The sequence below is a fragment of the Tupaia chinensis genome, unplaced genomic scaffold (assembly GCF_000334495.1).
Source record: "Tupaia chinensis unplaced genomic scaffold, TupChi_1.0 Scaffold000386_1, whole genome shotgun sequence".
Classification (NCBI taxonomy): domain Eukaryota; kingdom Metazoa; phylum Chordata; class Mammalia; order Scandentia; family Tupaiidae; genus Tupaia; species Tupaia belangeri.
In genome coordinates, this window is record NW_006159888.1 from 183,535 (window position 1) to 202,819 (window position 19,285).

Sequence of the window (19,285 nt, forward strand, 5' to 3'; positions counted from 1 at the left end):
CCTACTATAATTCAGTGATTCTGGTGATTCAATTTCAGCTCAGAATGTTTTTCTCCATTCCATTCTAGTGGACAATTGAAAAGCGATTTGCCTTTAATTGTGATGAGGAATCAATGAGGCATAGAACTGAATACAGTTGGTCTTCATTATTCACAGATTTCATATTTGCAAAGTTGCCTATTCACTAAAATATATTTGTGATACCAAAATCAATAGTCAAAGCAGCTTCATAGTCACTCGTACACATGTGCTGAACAGGGAAAATCGACTTGCCTGATGTGTACGTTCCCAGCTGAGGATGAATAAGGTGGTGCTTTGCCTTCCTGTTTCAGTTCATATCCTAAACAAATGTCCTTTTCACAGTCTATTTAAATGCCACTTTTTTTTTTGCATGTTTGTGCTTTTCCTTGATTTTACTATTGAAAATTGCCCCCAAGCATAGTGTTGCAGTGTTGTCTAGTGTTCTTAGGACCACAGAAACAGCAGGAAGGCTGTGATGTGCTTTATAGAGAAAATATGTTTATTGGATAAGGTTTGCTCAGGCATGAGTTATAGTGTGGTTGGCCTTGAATTCAATGTTAATGAATTGACAATATAGTACATTCTAAAAAAGGAAGAGAAAATTTACTCATCTGTACATGAGGCTACTCCAGAAAGTGCTGAAGTAGCATCTATAGTTAATGTGTGATAAAGCTATGAAAATGATAGAAAAGAGGCTAAAATTGTAGAATCATGAAATGTGATCAGTATAAAATGTGGAGAGCATTGTTGTGACTGAAAGCCAAAAAATTTTATGATCACATTTCCCAGCGTCAGGAATAACTCCGTCAGCTAGTGCTGGCTAAAATGACATGAAAGATATTAAACTTGCAGGCAAGGCAGCTTCTGCAGACCAGGAGGTGTCTGAGATTAAAATACTTGCTAAATGTTACACAGGAAAGAGTTATATGGAAAAATCAGACTTTCTTCTTTTTGTATTGCCAGAGGCATAACACTAATGCTAGGTGTGTGTGTGTGTGTGTGTGTGGGGAGAGAGAGAGAGAGAGAGAGAGAGAGAGAGAGAAAGAGAGAGAGAGAGAAGGGGGCATGGTCATACTGCAATTCATTTTCCTCTATTCGTCCTTTCTATCGGGATCTTGGACACACACATGCACCCAACACGTTTTCCAAGCCATTGAGGCTGGGATTGGAACTGCAATTGTCCATTTCAGAACTTGCTCAAAAATCAGATTTTCAAGGCTATTGGGACTGGCTTATTCTACAGGGATGCTGACAAATGAACCTATATAATGCAGACGCATTTTGGTGGACAAATATGTTGTGACCAGAGGCTCATAGGAACCTAACTCTCTAAAAGAAGTCTCCAAATAGCTCACAGAAATGCTTATTATGAAAAAACTGCACATGGACTTCAAAAATTATTTTGCACCAAAATAAACTCAGACTTTAATTTCATTTTACACAAACTTCTGAACCCCTCATATTTGCTAATTTGATGCTTGTGGAGGCCTTCTAGGGCATCACGAACATAAAAAATGAGAATGTACTGAAAGTGGAAGATTACTATCACACTAGCCTGAAATTTTAGAATAACCAAATATATTAGTATTTAAATATATATATTATAATATATAGATAGATATTATTAGAATCACCTAAAGGAAGTCTGGCCTCAGAGCTCATGTTTTCACTACCATTTGACAGGCTGCAGACATGTTTAAGGAATAAAATCTAACAGATTTGGTGATTATTGGATGTGGGAAGTGATGAAAAGGGAAGAGTCTAATGTTTCTTTGGATTTCAACTGCTCTTTGAGACAGGGAATACAGGAGGACATGTCTAAGTCTGTTCTACATACCATACCAAAGTTCCATAGGGTGGGTGGCTTCTGAACAACAGGACAGGCTGCAGACATGTTTAAGGAATAAAATCTAACAGATTTGGTGATTATTGGATGTGGGAAGTGATGAAAAGGGAAGAGTCTAATGTTTCTTTGGATTTCAACTGCTCTTTGAGACAGGGAATACAGGAGGACATGTCTAAGTCTGTTCTACATACCATACCAAAGTTCCATAGGGTGGGTGGCTTCTGAACAACAGAAATCCATTTCTTACAGTTCTGGAGATGGAGTCTAAAATCACAGTGCAACATGGCCAAGTGCTGGTAAGGGCTGTCTTCCAGGCTGCAGACCGCTGACTTACCACTGTGTCCTCACATGGGGAAAGAGAACTAGCTAGTTCTCTGGACCTTTCCTAGAAGGGCCCTACTCCCATTCATGAGGGCACACCTCTTGTGACCAAGTTACTTCCCAAAGGCGCTATCTCCACATACTATTGCACTAGTAAGAGGGTTTCAGCATGAATTTTGGGAGGACATAACATTCAGTCCATTTTATCTGAAGTGTGGGAATAGGGGTAGAATACTACATTCAGTTTTGTATTTGTTGAATTACAGGTGCCTGTGGTTCATCCAGATGACTATATACAGTAATTCATGTTAGAATTGTGAGCCTAGAGATTAGGGGAAAAGTTCAGGGTTTAAGGCAGAAATTAAAGAACCATAGAAAAATCCATGTTCAAGTAGAAGAGTAGTAAAATCTATAGGAATAAGAAAAATCATTTCCTCCTTTAAAAAGGAGGAAACCAAGAGAGATGCTGGTTGGCTGGGAGGCTGAGGGGAGGATTGTGGCATGGTGAGACCCTGTCAAAGGTGTCTTTCTCATGAAAAAAAATATATATATACACTGTAAAAATAAAATATACATTGCAATTCAGTGAACATATAACTCCATAGTGACTATACTGCAATAGAATTTCAATGCTGACGTCAACAAAATACTGTTAACAGAGAGGAGAAGCCAGGGAATTCTCTGTAGAAGGAGAAAGGGGGAAGACTTAGTGTAAGAGAAGAAACTTCCCTGAAGAATGGCTAAAATTTCACCAGGGAGGGTACCTCAAATAGGGGAGAGGTCAAGATCCAGGGCATTGTACTATGAAAATTCATGGAGTACCAGGGGAATAGTAACATGCCTGTGGTGGAGAAGCAGGTGACAAGAGAGTCAGAGGACAATACTTGAAGCACTCCAGGTATCATGCCAATAAAACTTGACTTTATCCTATTAGCAATGGGCAGTCTTTGAGGTATTTGTGTGTGTGTGTGTGTGTGTGTGTGTGTATTTATTTCTTCTATGAACAAGAGTGACAGAGGGAAGAGGAGAAACAGTATCCCCAACAGGGTTTTCATACTGTGATCCACTAGGATCACGTGCATATGAGCATCTAGTGTGTTCAGGTAGTGTGTTCTGGGTGTGAACCCAGAACCTTCCAATGTGAATCAGTCTCACAGAGTGTTGCATTACTGCTACACATTGTCCAGTCCCTGAGAGTTCTTAACAGGATGGTGACATGATAAATTTGGTATGAGACAAGGAGGGGGAGATTTAGGAGAATGTTTAGGTAATCCATGTGAGGGAGGACTTGACAAAAAGTTTTGTGAAAAGAATGTAGTCAATGTTTAGGCTATTTTTAAAAATCAAAGATGAAGCTGGCCGTGTAGCACAACTTTTAAGTGGTAAATAGAGGTAAACAAGATCTCACATGGCTGACCAGGGTTTGAGTCTTGGACCTATCAGCTTGAAAGACATGCCAGGTGCATATTGTGTGTGCCCAGGATTTTGATAACATAGATAACTGGAGGGAAAAAGATTGTAGAGTTGATACCTGCTTTTAAAATTTATTCCCAAGAGTGGGATCTTTTGCTCTTCAGAGTGGTGGAACCAATTTATGAGATCGAAACAGTGTTTATGGCACAAGGGTTATTCAATGGCCAAAGAATGGCGAAACGAACTCAGCTTGCAAATCTATTCCTCATGTGTCTTGAGCTGGGAATTTTCTTTGTTGTTGTTATTTAGTTTTTATTTAATAATTATAAACTTAACTTTGCAATTCAGCTAGATTTGGAAGGGATTAAGGAAAATATGGAAGCCAAAGAGCTACAATGAGAGCACAGGTTATAGGACATAGTGAGCAGATGGGGTGGAGGACTGCTCTCCTGAGCTACAAAGGGAATGGTCTGGTTAAGAGAAAACAAGTCAAATTCATTAGAGTTGTCCACAGTCAGCAATGGTGGTCTTCTTGCTGGTCTTGCCATTATTGAACCCAAAGTGCTTCATGGCTTCCACGATATTCATGCCCTCTTTGCCAAAGACCATATGCTTGCCATCCAACCACTAAGTCTTGGAGTGCAGATGAAAACCTGAGAACTGTTTGTGCTGGGTCCAGCATTTGCTGTAGACAAGTTGCCAGGACCTGTATGTTTCAGGATGAAGTTTTCATCATCGAATTTCTTACCACAGATGGACTGGCCACCAGTACCATTATGGCGTGTGAAGTCGCCACCCTGGAATAATTCTGTGAAAGCAGAAACCCTTATAACCAAATCCTTTCTCTCCAGTGCTCAAAGCACGAAAGTTTTCTGCTGTCTTTGGAACTTTATCTGCAAACAGCTTGAAGGAGATGCTGCCCAAGGATTTGCCATCAACAGCGATGTCAAAGAACACGGTGGGGTTGACCATGGTTGAGGGTCAGAGACTTGAGCAGCCAGCGTCTGCAAAACTGAGCTGGGAATTTTAAGATATAGCTAATGGGGTAATGAGGAGATGGGATAGGGTAACAGAAAGGAATATTCACACCTTTTCTGAAAATGTTAGGAACATCCCAGAATTTCAAAACCTGCCTCCTTTTTCTCTTTATATGATCATTTCCAGTCATAATCATGGAGAGTAAATAAATAGTCATGGTGCTGGTAGGTGTGTTGTCTAGCATGCTAATGCTGTACCATGAAGGTTTAGTGAGTTTGAAGGTTAGGCTTTTTTCAGTCCAGGCACCATCTTGGTTCCAACTGGTTCTGGCTGGAATTTTTAGTGAAGACCTTAACTACTAGCATGCATCCTCCTACTTAAAAGAAAACACCATTTAGGGAGGAGCTGAGGCATGGTAGGAACATGGCCTATATGGTAGGTGACAGAGTGGCCAGGCCCCAGGGTTTCTTTCTCTCATGTACATTCACCTTCTGACAAAAAAATTATGGTGCTGTACTCTCACGTTGTCAATCACAGTTTGAGTCCCAGATTGATGACTTGAAAATCAAATCAGATGCATGTATATGCATGCCCAAAATCCTGACAGGAGAATGGAGGAAAAGGGATTGTGGAGTGGCCATCTCCTTCCCTCTCTGTCTCTCTCTAGTGAGTGCTCATGCCCTAAGACAAAAGCCTAAAATATTAACTAATTAAAATTAAAATGAATTGTAATTTGGCTTACATGAACATATATACAGGGTCCAGTTTCCCTGCAACCAGGTTTAAAGTAGATTTCTAGAAAATTCCAAGTTTAAGATTGCAATTATAAAAGGTTTGGAAGACTAAGAGAAAAATAGAAAATGGAGGCTATATATGAGTTGAGTCAATACTGGTCTGGTAGTTTTCTACTAGTAAATACAAAAGGATAAACTGCAGGTATGATTAGCAAGAGCATTAAAAAAGGCAAAGAATAATAACGTAGCATGAAAGAGTCAGAACACCAGGAGTTACAGAGAGTACGTCAAAAAATCAGAACCCTCATCACAGTTCTTGAAGTAGTCATTTGTCTATGTGGATTATCCTAAAATGTGTTGTTTCATTTCTAGGCAGGTAAGGCTTTCCCAATTACCTACTATTGATTCCTGGCTTAATTTTATTGTGGTTAGAGAAGAATACTTTGATTTCAATATTTTTTTACAAGCTATGAAGAAATACAGCTTACTAGCTATATATGTTTACAAATATAATAAAAATTGTCATCAATATTAATGGGTGATTTTATTTTGAAAAAATTATTTTATTCTTTCGGTGTTTCCTTTTCCAACAAAAATTTTATTCAATTCACTCAAAGACATTGGCAAAATAAATTTCAGTTGTAATTTCACATGTATCAAAAATACAGGTGATATTTATAACAATAACTTACAGATACAAATTAATGATAAATTACAGTTTCACAGAATATTGTCAACATTTTGCACGCTAGTCCTTTCTTTTAGGCAAAGTGCTCTTTTGATGATAGGTAAAGTAACAAATACACACTATTGTGAATAACTTCAGACAATACAAAAAAAAAGGTTCTGATTTGCTTTTCCTTGTAAACAAAAGTTTATCATGTATAATCTTCTTTCTTTTTTCACACCTGCCATCCTCCTACTCTCTACCAACCACTTTCCCCACTTACTGTCACTAGCATCCACATTGATCCACTCCATATATATATATATAATCACAGTTTTTCAACCCATTCATCATTTTTTGGACACTTAGGTTGTTCCATGTTTTAGCAATTATAAATAATGCTGCAATAAATGTGGTTGTGCAGATGTCTGATTTCCATACTTTTAAATTTAAGTTTATTGTTGTTATCATCATTATCATTGGTCTCTTGGTGAGTGTTCTATGGGCACTTGAAAATGTGTTTTCTATTATTAATGGGTGGACTATTCTACAAATCTCAAATCTAGCAGTAGGTTGTGGCTGATGTTTACATCATATATTCTCTTGTTTCTGTGTTTTACTGGTTACTAAGATAAAAGTATTGGATTTTCTAACCATAATTGTGTATTTTCTATTTGTCTTTTAAATTCTATCAATTTTTACTTCATATTTTTTGTTTTGTTTTAATATTTCTTTTTTTAAAATGTATTTATTTATTTAATTTTGCTATAGAGCATGTATACTTGCCAGAGAGAGACAAAGAGGGGGAGAGAGAGAAAAGGAGCAAGCACTGGGTCTGGGACTTGACTACAAGTTGGCCTCATGGGATCCAGCTGCCTCAACCACCATGCCACGTGGTTGGCCCTTGCTTCATATATTTTGAAAGTCTGGTTAGGTGCATAGACATTTAGGAATGTTATCTCTTCTTAGTGAATTTATTCTTTAATTACATCCTTCTTATCCCTGGTGGTTTTCACTGCTCTGCAGTTGGTTTGGTCTGATACTAATAAAACTCAAGGATTAGCCAGGTGGTATGGTGGTTAAGGTAGCTGGTTCCCATATGGCTGACTACACAATCCCAGACTCTTATGTCAGTTCACATTGTGAGGTGTTTGAAGTGCCACTTAGATAACGTGGCTCACCCAGTGGCCAGTCTGTTCAACTCCATATTTCAGTTCATAAAGACTTTAGTATACTATCTAGGGTCCGATCCATGCAAGCACAATTTGGGTGCAAGTGCAGGAGTTCACACACAGCATTATGAGATTATTTTCTTGAGCTCCTCCCGTCTGCATTCATCCAGACACTCCCTGGTTTCCAGTTGCTTCCCTGCTGCCCTTAGTTTTCACTAGAAAGCTGAGGTTTTTGTTTTCTTACTCCACCATACACTTCCTGCTACTGTGTCTCTGGAGTCAAATGGCAGGAAGATAGAGAAAGAAAAACAGGGATTATCCCCCCATGCTCATTGGAATTTCCTCTGGTCAGAGAGGATTCTCATCCCTCAGAATTTTAGGTGTCTGTGTGATCAATTGCTTGAAAGGCCTAGAAGAAAACAGCATCCAAATACACAGGATTTCCCCCATTCCCTCAGAGGCAGGGAGTTCCTTTCCCTCTCTTCAAATCAGAGAGGGTTTCTTTTAGAGTCCTTTTTGTCTATACCCAGTTTCAAGCCACTGTTGAGTTCAGACCAGGGATATAGTACAGGAACAACAAAACAGGAAATATACTGTAGTCTGATCTGTTGCTAATAAGAGAAAATACCTGAAACTGAGTGGTTTAGATAAACAGAGGTTTATTCAGCTTATGATTTGGAGGCCCAAGGTCCAGGGGCCACCTATGGTGGGTCTTCCTGTTGGTGGGATCCCCAGGCCAACAGGCTACAGGGCATCACATCATGAGAGAACAGGTGTGTGTGTCTCTGTGTGCTCATTTCTGTCTCCTGGTCCCTCTCCCTCTCCTTAAAAATCCTCCAGGAGTCAGTCATAGGGGCTCCACACTAATCACTTAATCACTCCTAAAGACCTCCCCTTTCTACACCATCAGGTATTAAGTTTCCCCTTAATACCGTCACAACCAAGTGTCAACACATGAATTTAGGGGGACAGAACCCTCAAACCATAGCACCACTGGGTTAGTTTAACTTTAAACCCTGGTTTCCTCCTCCAGTCTACCTGCCACCATTTACTTTCAGAGTACTCAGATCTATACTTCTGCCTCACGTTTTTACAATAGTTGCATTCAAGTGGAAGAGATGGGGTGATGTATAATGGGAGAGATAGGGGGAATATGCTACTCCATTGTTATCCTTGTTTGCATATTGTTTGCAGAAATCACTAAAGCTTTTTTTTTTTTTTTTGAGAGAAATTTTTTCTATAGGGGGTGTGTGCTCACTGGAGAGACAGAGAGAGAGAGTGAGAAATACTCCCCCCCCCACCCCAGTGGGGATGACCATGCCGCAATCCCATCTCTTCCATTCTCCTCTCGGGATCTTGGGCACGCACACACACATGCCCAGCATGAGTTTTAAGCCACCGGTCTGAGACTTGAACCACAGTCAACCATGTAGGAATCCAACGATATAACCTTTATGCCATCTGCCGGTCCCACTAAAAGAATTTTTTAAATACTGTTTACTTAATAGTGTGAGGAATACAAAAGCCAAAGGAAAGGTAATAAACATTTATTTGAATATATACCACAGTTTTAAGTTAATATGATAACCTTCTAAGGTTAAAAAAAAAAAAAAGACAGGTCAAGTTTATCTCTGGACTGTGCGATAATAAAAGAAAAGGACAGTATTACTTGCCTTCCCAAGACCCCACGGAGATTGGCTATTACCATCGGAAGGGTAGTGTCTGTTTCAAAATCCCTGACTTTGTGGATTGCATTTTAATTAAGTACCTCCAAAAAGGGCATGCCTTAGCTAAAACGAACAGTCTTGCCTTTGGGGAACTATCAGGTGTGTGTCTGACCAGCTGGGGAGGTCTGGGGATCTGAAGAGCTCACCAGCCCTCATTTCACATCACTGAATGACAGCCTATCAGGCCAGGCTGTCATGTGTTGCCATCCAGATTGCGTATCACAAACTCCAGAAATTTTCCTCACGGCTTTTGGTGGGAATGGAGATGTATGTAATTAGGGTGTGTGGTCTGCTCACAGGGAAGGTCCTGGACAATTATAAAAATTAGGAGGGGCCCAGACGAAATGGTGCATAGATAGCATCTCTGCCTGGGAGGCTGGGAGCTGTGTCAAAGGCCCACTTTCCGTCCCCAGGCCAATCCAAATACACTGCACATGGCTGCATATACCTGTAATCCTAGGAAACTGGGGCAGAAGGATGGTGCCAGGGTGAGACCCTTTCAAAAAGTAAGTATCTCTGTCTTTGTCCTTTTTCCCTCTTTCTTGGCAGATCTTTCTCATAAAGAAAAGAACAAAGAAGATAGGAGGTGGCAATGGCAACCGGTCATTTCTGTCTTCATTTACACTCTGCTCTTTCCTCATTTCCTAGGATTGGAGGAAGATGATCATTGCCTCCCCAGAGTCTTTCAATGTCCTCAGAAGAAGCCATCCTCTCTCCCAGAGTGCCCCAATGGTATTGAACTACATGAGCTGGCCAGAGCACGTGCCTGACACACGTGAGTTACCTGACTCTCTCCTTTGTTGCATACTCTGGTACCCTGGTAAGAGAAAGAAGTGAGTTGTTAGTGGCTACATCTGTCTGTCTGGCAGAAGTGGACTGAGGGTGAGGAGGCAAGCAACTGTCTCATTCCTTCAGTTAGAAAGGCATGCTCGGTACCCAGAGGAATTCTTAGCTTGGGATTAGATTCCATTATTGAATCCCCAAGCCTGGCTCTATTAGTTTATTCGGAGCAGAACTGCTGACTCTCCCTCCGTCTTATCACAGGAATAACCTGTGGAAGAAATAGTCAGGTGGTGAGTTGTCTCAAAGCTACTGATGGACTTGGGTTTTTTCTTCTTCCTTGAGTTTTATGGTAGTCTAGATGAGTCCCTGTCCCAAAACTGTAGCAAACAGCACTGCATCACATATTTGTCCATAAAAGGGCTGACTTCTTGTGCCTACAGTGAATTGGGCCCCACATGAAAGCCAGGATGGACCCTCTTCATGCATAGCTATCAGCTTTCTTGAACCCAGCAGGGGCTGGATGTGCTGAGAAATGCTCAAGGGCTCCTGGTGGAAAGATAGATGTTGGGTTGCGGTCTTAAGCAGATGCGCGCTATATTAGATAGCAACCTTACCATCTAAAAGTACTCAATTGGCTGGAGGAGAGGCCAGATTTGGTGGGTGAGGCCAAATCTGGTGTTTAGAAAAGGCAAACAACGGCAAAGCTCTAAGCAGCTGAAAAAGAAAAATAGCTATGCTAGTCAAACATGAACTTTTTCCATGCTAGAGAAGTGCTCGGTTAGGTGGGTATTGGCTGTCAGCAGTTTGGTTCTGTTAGTCCAAGGAGGATAGGCAGATGATGTGGGAGCGTGGTGGTCAGCCCTGACCTTTAGTTTGTATAGACCATGCTAAAGGGTTGGCTCTCAAGCAGCCTCTGAGCTTTCAGCTCTGAGTCTGCCTCTGTGTATGCTGGGTGCTGGTCCCTGGGGGAGATGGCTGCTCAGATTAGCAGGAAGACGTGATTGTGTTTCATCACAAATGTACTGCTTAGGCTGCATTGTGAAGGGGACTTTTATTCTATTCTAAATAGGTTGTGAAACTGACAGTAAGCAAAGTTATGAAATGGTGTTTGACAGCTGCTGGAAGAGTCTTTTTGCTTCCATGAGCCCTTCATAAAGTCATGGAATTATTTAGAGGCTCATGAAGAAGGTGTTACTAGATGAGAGTAGCCTTTACTGGAGATAACCTTCATAGCTGATTTTGTCCATTGAAGTCAGCACCTTCTTTCATATTTAGAGTTTAATAATCATCTATCCCTATTATCTCAGAATACCTTTTGAGTTCATTGGCAGATGATTTTATTGCAGAATAAAAAAATTTAAAACCTCCATGATGCCTGGCATGTGTGCACCCAGGGCACTGCTGAAGATCAGAGGTCAGGGCCCTGATTTGGCCACACCTAGAATTGGGGTGAGAAATTAGGCACGCCCCTCTACTTCCCTGTATCTCAGATTCCTGTTTTAAAAAAAAATAGTGAAAATTCCCACTTTTCTGTCTGTCAGGTTAATGAGGAATCAGTGTGGGTCTCCATTTTACGTAGGAGTAATTTCTTTTCTTTCTCTAATTATTGCCTCTACTCCAGCTGTTCTGTTTCAGATTTCTTTTTCTTTTTAAGAGGTTTTTGCTATAGGGTGCGTGCGCTTGCCAGACAGACAGAGAGAGACAGACAGAAAGCGAGAAATAACCCCCCAGAGGGGATGGCCATGCCTCAATCCCTTCTCCTCCATTCTCTCGGGATCTTGGGCATGCACGCACACACGCCCGGCGTGAGTTTTAAACCACCGGGTCCAGGACGCGAACCGTGGTCGACTATGTGGGAGTCCAGCGACATAGCCATTACGCTAACTGCTGGTCCCCCGTTTCAGATTTCTGAAAGGTCTGCTTTCCCAGATTGTACTTCCAGTTTCTGTCCCTGGAATCTCTCATCACTTTTACTGTTTTTATCGTTTTTCTTTTCAGTTTTAGAAGAATTTCTCAGTTCTACCTTCTCTTTATTTTTCTGGTTTTATATTGCCTTTGTTTACTGCCTTCACTAGGGTTTGTGATTCGTGATCATGCTTCTGATCTCCATATAGTCTTTCCTCTATATGCATACTTATGATAAAGTTTAATTTATAAATTAATCTATAAAACAAGGTGACTTGAACACAAGCAATGCAATACTACGACAGTCAATCTGATAGCCAAAATTACAGCTAAGTAACAGATGGGCAGGTAGGGACACCATGTGGTTACACTGGACATTTGGCCATGGGGCTGGCTCGAACCTGGGATTTTTTTCCCCATTTATTTAAAACTTCTTTAATAGCTCTCACCAATGTTATATAGTTTTCAGAATATAAGTTTGTACTACTTTTGGTAAATTTATTGCTAGTTATTTTATTTGCTTTTATACTTCTTATGGACTGAGTTAAGTCCCCCCAGAATTCATATATTGAAGCCTTGACCACTAATGTGACTGTATTTGGACATAAGGCCTTGAAGAAGGTAATTAAGGTTAAATGAGGGCATAAGCGTAGGGTCTTCTCTGATAGGACTGGCAAGAGATACCAGAGAGCTCTCCCATGCTCAAACACAGGACAGTACAGATGAGGGCACAATGAGAAGAGAACTATCTATGAGTTAAGAAGAGAGGCCTTATTGGATGCCAGTTCCTTAGTCTTGGACTTCCCACTCCCAGAATGTGGAAAAATAAATTCCTGTTGTTTGAGCCAGCCAGGTGCTTTGTTATAGCAGCCTGGGTGGACTAACACAGCTATGATGAATGGAATCATTTTCTTAATTTTATTCTCAGATTGTTCATTCAAGTGTATAGAGATGCAATTGATTTGGGTATATTGATGTTATATCCTATAACTGGGCTGAACCCATTAGTTCTAGTAGCTTTTTGGTGAATTTCTTCATATTTTCTATATACAAGGGGAGATGGCTTTACCTTTTCCCCTCTAATCTGGATGTCTTTTATGTCTTTTTTCTTATCTAAATGCCCTGGTTAGAACCTCTAACCAAGTTAGAAGTGGTGAAAGTGGGCATCTTTGTGTTGTTCTTGATCTCAGAAGAAAGTATCCAGTTTCCATCACTAACCGTCCACTATGGTATCAGCTGAGGGTTTCAGCAGATGCTGTTTATTAGACCACTTGATACTCTAGGCATAGAGTATCATGAGAGGTACTGGATTTTGTTAAGTGCTTTTTCTGCATCTATTGAGATGATCAGGCAATTTTTGTCCTCTATTCTACTGATCTGGTCTACTACATTAATTGATTTTCAGATGTTAAACCACACTTACATTCCTGGGATAAAGCCCAATTGGTAAAAGTGTATAATTCTTTTAATACTTTGCTGAATTTAGTTTTCTGGGATTTTGTTAAGGATTCTGTATTTATAAAAGATACTGATCTGTAGTTTTCTTGTTAAGTTTTTGTCTGATTTGGGTATTACAGTAAAATGAGTTGAGTAGTGTTCTCTTCTTTTTATTTTTTAAGAGTTTGTAAATAACTAGTATTAATTGTTTTGTTCAGTGTTCAGTATAATTCAGTTTTGAAACCATTTGGGACTGAGCTTTTCTTTATAGGTAGCTTTTGTTTACCCATTTAATCTCTTTATTTATTCTTATTCTCACAAGGTACTAAACTTAGAGAACACATTTTGCATTATTTGAGTCCTTTTAAATTCACTGAGTTTTTTTAGCCTGACATATGATCTATCTAGGAAAATGTTCAACATGCACTTGAGACAAGTGTATGTTCTTTTGTTGGACGATATGTTCTACAAATTTCTGTTAAGTCTAGTTGGCTCATAATGTTGTTCTTCTATCTCCTTGCTGATCTTCTGTCTAGTTCTATCCACCATTAAAAGTTAGTCATTAAAAGTCTCCAACTATAGGGACAGCAGGACGTATAGGGGTTAAGGTGCTAGATTCCTACATGGCTGACTACAGTTTGAGCCCCAGAACTGAAGGCTTGAAAATCACACTGGGTATGTGTTTATGTGACTTAAACACAATCCCAAGAGAAGAATGGAGAAGAAGGGATTGTGGTCCAGGACTTGAACCACGGTCGACTGCATGGGAGTCCAGAGATATAGCCATTATGCTAACTGCTGGTCCCAAGGTTTTTTGTTGTTTAGCATTTCCAATGGGCTATCCCACTGCCTCTGTACTATATAGTTTCTGCTGAGAAGTCGGTTGTTAATCTTATTGGGGAAGCCCTTAGAAGATATACACTGCTTGTTGCTCTTCTTTTGTTGCTTTCAAGATTTTCTCCTTGTCTTTTACTTTCAGCATTTTTACTATGATTTGTTTGTAGGTGTCTGTGTGTATTTGACCTAGAAATTGTTGAATTTCCTGTACATTTTCCAATAAATTTTTCAAGTTTTCTGCCATGATTTCTTTGAATATTTTTTTTTCTCCTTTCTTTCTTCTCTCTGTTATTGCCATTACATATGTTTATTCACTTAATGGTGTTCAACATTTGAGGCTCCATTCATAATTTTTTCTGTAGTTTTTCTCTGTTTTTTGGCATGCATAATCTCTACCAGTCTATCTTCAAGTTTTTCCAATTCTTTCTTCTACCTGGTCAAAACTATGTTGAGCCCTTTTATTTCAGTCATTATACTTTTCAACTCCAGAATTTCCACTTGACTCTTTTTTTTTTTTAAGAGAGAGATTTTTGCTATAGGGTGTGCACACTCATCAGAGAGACAGAGAGATAGAAGGTGAGAAATCACCCCCAGGAGGGATGGCCACACTGAAATCCCTTCACATCTATTCTTGTCTAAGGATTTTGGGCACACACACATACGTGCCCAGTGTGTTTGAACCCACCGAGTCTAGTATTGAACCACAGTTGGCCATGTGGGAGTCCAGCTACGTAATCATTACCCCACGCTGATTGTTTTTTTCTTAATAATAACTTATATCCCTTTTTTTGGTATCCTCTGTTTGATGTGACATTATCATAATACCTTTTTTTTCTTTTTTTTTTTTTTGAGAGGTTTTTGCTATAGGGCACATGCGCTTGCCTGGAAGACAGAGACAGAAAGTGAGAAATCACCCCTTAGGGGGGATGGTCACGCCACAATCCCTTCGCCTCCATTCTCCTCTCGGGATCTTGGGCACGCATGCACACGTTCCCGGTGTGAGTTTAAGCCACTGGGTCTGGGACTCAAACCACGGTCGACTACATCGGAGTCCAGCATCATAGCCATTATGCTAACTGCTGGTCCTTATAATATCTTATTTTAATTATGGTTTCCTTTAGTTTTGTGAACATACTTATGATAAATCTTTCATCTGGTCGGTCTCATAGAAAATTTTTACCATCTGCTTTTTCCTCCATGTATGGCTCATAATTTTCCTATTCCTTTATACACTTCATACATTTTTATTGGAAACTGAACATTTTAGAACACATATTGTAACAACTCTGAGTACTACTCGTCCACCATACTTGTATTGTTATTTGCTTATTTATTTAGTAACTGGGTAGCCTATTTTAGTGACGTCTACTAACTTTAACACTGTGATAATCCTCTGATGTTGCTCCTTGGAGAGGCATAGCTTGGGCCTGCCCATACCATTCTTGAATGACAGAGGCTCTACTAAGGCTCTCTATCACTCTCTCTGACAGCATTCTACTGTTAAAATTTTCTAACTGGCAGTTGGTTGCTTTGCTATGTCAGTATTGTCCAAGAGCATAAACTGCTGTACAAAGTAATACAATTGACTTCTGGCTCATTTGAAGGAATACTTTCTGAGGTCAGAGTTGCTATCTGTTCTGACCCTAGAAAGAATCCTCCTAGCTGTTTTATTCCTTATTCTCTCATAAAAGCTAGTAGACGAGAGGGAGATAAAACGCCCTTAACAAGATCTTGTCACACTATGATCTCCTTTCCCTAGTCGTCCTGCCCATCTAGGTGGCAAGTGTCCACAGATTCAGCCAGAATGTTTTTAGGCCTACCCGGGAATCCAGATCTGTGATCAGCATATGATTTCTAGCATTGCAGTCTGGCGTACTATGGACTGTGCCATCAGGCTGGGCCCCCATTCTTCTTTTTTTTTTTCTCAGAGAGGTTTTTCCTATAGGGTGGGTGTGCTTGGCAGAAAGACATAGAGAGACAGAGAGACAGAAAGAAAGAAATCACCCACAAGGGGAATGGCCATACCGCAGTCGCCTCTCCATTCTTCTCTCAGGATCTTGGGCATGCACGCACATGCACCTGGCATGAGTTCAAGCCACTGGGTCCAGGACTCAAACAGCAGTCAACTACATGGGAATCCAATGATGTAACTATTATGCCATTTGCTGGTCCCATGGCCTCCATTATTCTTTAAAGCACTTTTAGGTTTCAACTTTTCCATGCTCTATTATAAATTAGGCCAGTTTTTAATAGACTCGGAGCCATTTGTTTTATAGCCTGCTTCTCCCTTGGGCAAAATCTCCAGAGAGGGAACTCTGGAGCTGGGGTGGGGACAAGGGCAAACTACTTCTTAGTGACACTCTTGGGAGCCATTGGACAAGGGGAGCAGTAGCTGAAGGTCTTCTCGGCTTGTGCCTTTTGGCAGAGAAGAGTTGGCTGGGCCTCAGCCACCTCTCATCTAGCAACAGGCAACTGACTGACTTAGCCTTTGGCAATGGGGCAGGATGGGAAAGAAAGCCCTGTGTCATCATGGGCTGCAGGAGTATGCGGTGGTGTCTGTGCCTTCCTGAGCTGTGATGGGGAGGGAAGGAGCAGCCTTGGTTCAGATACCAAAGACTCACCTTTCTTACCTAATTGTTGCTGACTTTCTTGAATAGATTTATTTGCTCTTCAATCTTAGGACGATTCCAGAAGGCTCAATTGGCTGTCTTAAAAAAAAATTCCACCAGTTACCCTAGGCCTCTTGCTGGTCACTAAAGTTCTCATTGTCCTGCCCAAAGTGATCATAATTGTTCCTATGTTTATAGTTTACCTTTCTGATACAGATACTGCATCATCATTAATTTATATATGTGTGTATGCACATGTGTATGCCTGTACACACATACTCATACACACACACACATATATATACATGAACAAATATATAACTGTACCCAGGTAATCACTTATCATTATAAACCATCTGTTAGTGGTTAACATGTAATAGGTCAGGGAATCTCCCATCTCTCTTAATGCTATCAGAAATAGAGCCTATAAGCTTTATAGGCACAGAACCTCCCATGGTAGGGGAAACTAAATCTCACTGCACCATCCTTTGTCCTGAGAACACTCTCCCCCACACATATACCTTGAGTTGGAGACATTACTTCCAGCTGGCATCTCGACTGTCATTTTAGGAATCATGGCTCCCTTTTATACCAGAGCTCAAACAGGGATGTTCTGTCCTGCCCTGCAGCATGGCTAAGACCAGGATATCTGACTCCAATATGCTGAACTCCCAGGAAGATCTACATGAGGAGCTGACTTGGTAGGAGACTGGTGCTTGGCTGACTGGCTGACATGGAGGCCTTCAGAGGCAGATCCACCCAGGCTGTTGCCATCCAGATGTACCACCACTGCGTCCTCTACTCAGGGACAAAGCTCTAATCTCAGAGTCCTGACCTAAGAGCAAGAATTCTCCATTTCCAGCCTGGCTTGCCTTATGCCTGGCTGCAGTCCTAACTCATTCCTCCACAACTGTTCACCTATTGCAGGGAATGCACACCCTGGGGACACGGCAGTGGGTAAGGTGCCATGCCCTCAGGACATGCTTGGTCTGTGGGGAAACAAGACACGGGGTAAACCAGGAGCTGCTAATAGATGGTAATGAGTGCTGGGAAGGACTACATGAAGTCTCACTGAGGAGGAACATTTACTGAGATCTGAAGGCCAAGATCAAGCCAACACCAGAAAGCAGAGAGGGCATTCAGGTGAAAGGAACAGTATGTGCAGAGACTGAGTTACGAGGGAGACACAGCAAGGTGGTTGCTGTGGCTTTGTGCTGGAGTGCAGACAGCAAGAAACAGGCAGGTGATAGGAGGTGGAGAAACTGGTCTGTCAGAACACACAGGGTCTTGCTAAGTATGACAGGACTGACGCAGGAGCCTAGCATGATATGATTTATATTTAGAGCTCTCTCATTGGTCTGTGGCTGAAACTCAAGCACGGTATGGTAGTGGGAGCAGTAGTGCAAGAGAGAGAAATGGACAGCTTTGGCATTTATTTTGGGGACAGAACTCACAGGACTTGCTGATAGATTGGGTGGGTGACTCAGGCCAGCCATAGTGTCCCTTCCTGAGGAGTTGTGCCCACCCCAAGAGCTTAGCATGCTGGCCCCATAGGGCAGCTGTAGAAGAACACAGGCTGAGGGGTGTGCAGTGGGGAAAGGAGGGGTGTTAATGGAACAAGGGCAGAAATGTGCATGCATTGACAGGAAAGACACAGAACCCCAGACAAGTAATGTAAACTGAGGAACTGGGGAGGGGCCTTCAAGGGTCACATTTGGCTGCACCCATTGATCTCCAACAACACTGATATTACCTGATGCACATACAGAGCTAGGCACTTTCAGGCAGGTGCGAACAATTCATCCGACAGATGAGACACCACAGGGCCAGCAGAGAGGAAATACTATCTACCAAGATGCAGGGTTCCTCAGGATACAGAGTACACCTAACTTAGGCACGTGCTACAGAAAATGGACCCCAAATAGAGGGATGGAGAGGATGCCCACCTTCCCGAGGACTTGGAGAATGAGGGTGTGCGGGAGGAAAGGTAGTCAGTTGCCCTGATCAGCCCCTCTCAGGACTTGTCCTCATCCATCTCAGCCTCCGAAGTGAGACCAAGTCTCCCCGTTTTTCACCTCCTAGTCTCTGTATTTCATACATGGTTATGACGTCTTGATTATCACTCTTGTATGGAGCTGTGGCGGTATCTCACCATCTGGGCACTTTCCAAGACCCTGCAGAAGGCTCACAAATGTCTGGGAGGGGCAGGGGAAACGACTGGACCATCCCATACTCCTCAAAAGGAAATAAAGGGGAAAAAACAATAACCTGTAATCTCTGACTCTTTTTCATGCGCTTGTGGTCCTGTTTTCGTTTGTGCCGGTCACTGGACTTTCCCACAAATTGTCTAAAATATTTTGCCGTGAACTGGAAGTACTTTGTAGTACTTTAATCTTCGCAGAGCATCTGCCGGCCCACGCGCTCTGGGCCTAGCGAGCTCTTCCACCGAAGAGTCTCAGGTGCCCGGTGGTCCCAGCCCACCGTGCGCGCGGCAGTGTCCGGAGGGGCGTGTCCCGGCTGAGCGTCCTTCCCTGGCCCAGCGTACACAGCTGCCTGCTAGAGTCTCTGGTCTGGGCTGAGCGCGGCCACTCGCTTGCGTCCTCGCTCCAGATGGGACCGATGAGCAGCCCTCACTCTGAGCTGGAATCCTTGCGGAGGAAAAGCAAGCGCCCGCTAGTTCTACTCACCACCTGCTTGCGGGGTGCCTGCTGGTCTCCTGTTGAGGATGACTCTGTCGTAATACACGCATGCAAATGCTGGCGTTAGTGGCGGCAGCGTGGCTCTGCGGACACCGAGGGCGGCCCGGGGCCCCCGCACGCCGCGCCCGCGCCTGCC

The 19,285-nt window shown here is 41.9% G+C and overlaps 1 protein-coding gene and 1 pseudogene across 1 annotated transcript in view; one reads left to right on the forward strand and one right to left on the reverse strand.

The window, feature by feature from the left end:
• The window catches only part of LOC106733149 (uncharacterized), a 132,378-nt gene that overhangs the window by 110,633 nt on the left and 2,460 nt on the right, over positions 1-19,285 (forward strand). The window contains exons 4-5 of the mRNA XM_027773890.1: positions 9,528-9,654; positions 16,267-16,390. Of these exons, the coding sequence (XP_027629691.1) occupies positions 9,528-9,654; positions 16,267-16,390 (251 nt within the window). The remainder of the gene's footprint in view (positions 1-9,527; positions 9,655-16,266; positions 16,391-19,285) is intronic.
• On the reverse strand, positions 4,077-4,573 carry LOC106735423 (peptidyl-prolyl cis-trans isomerase A pseudogene; annotated as a pseudogene).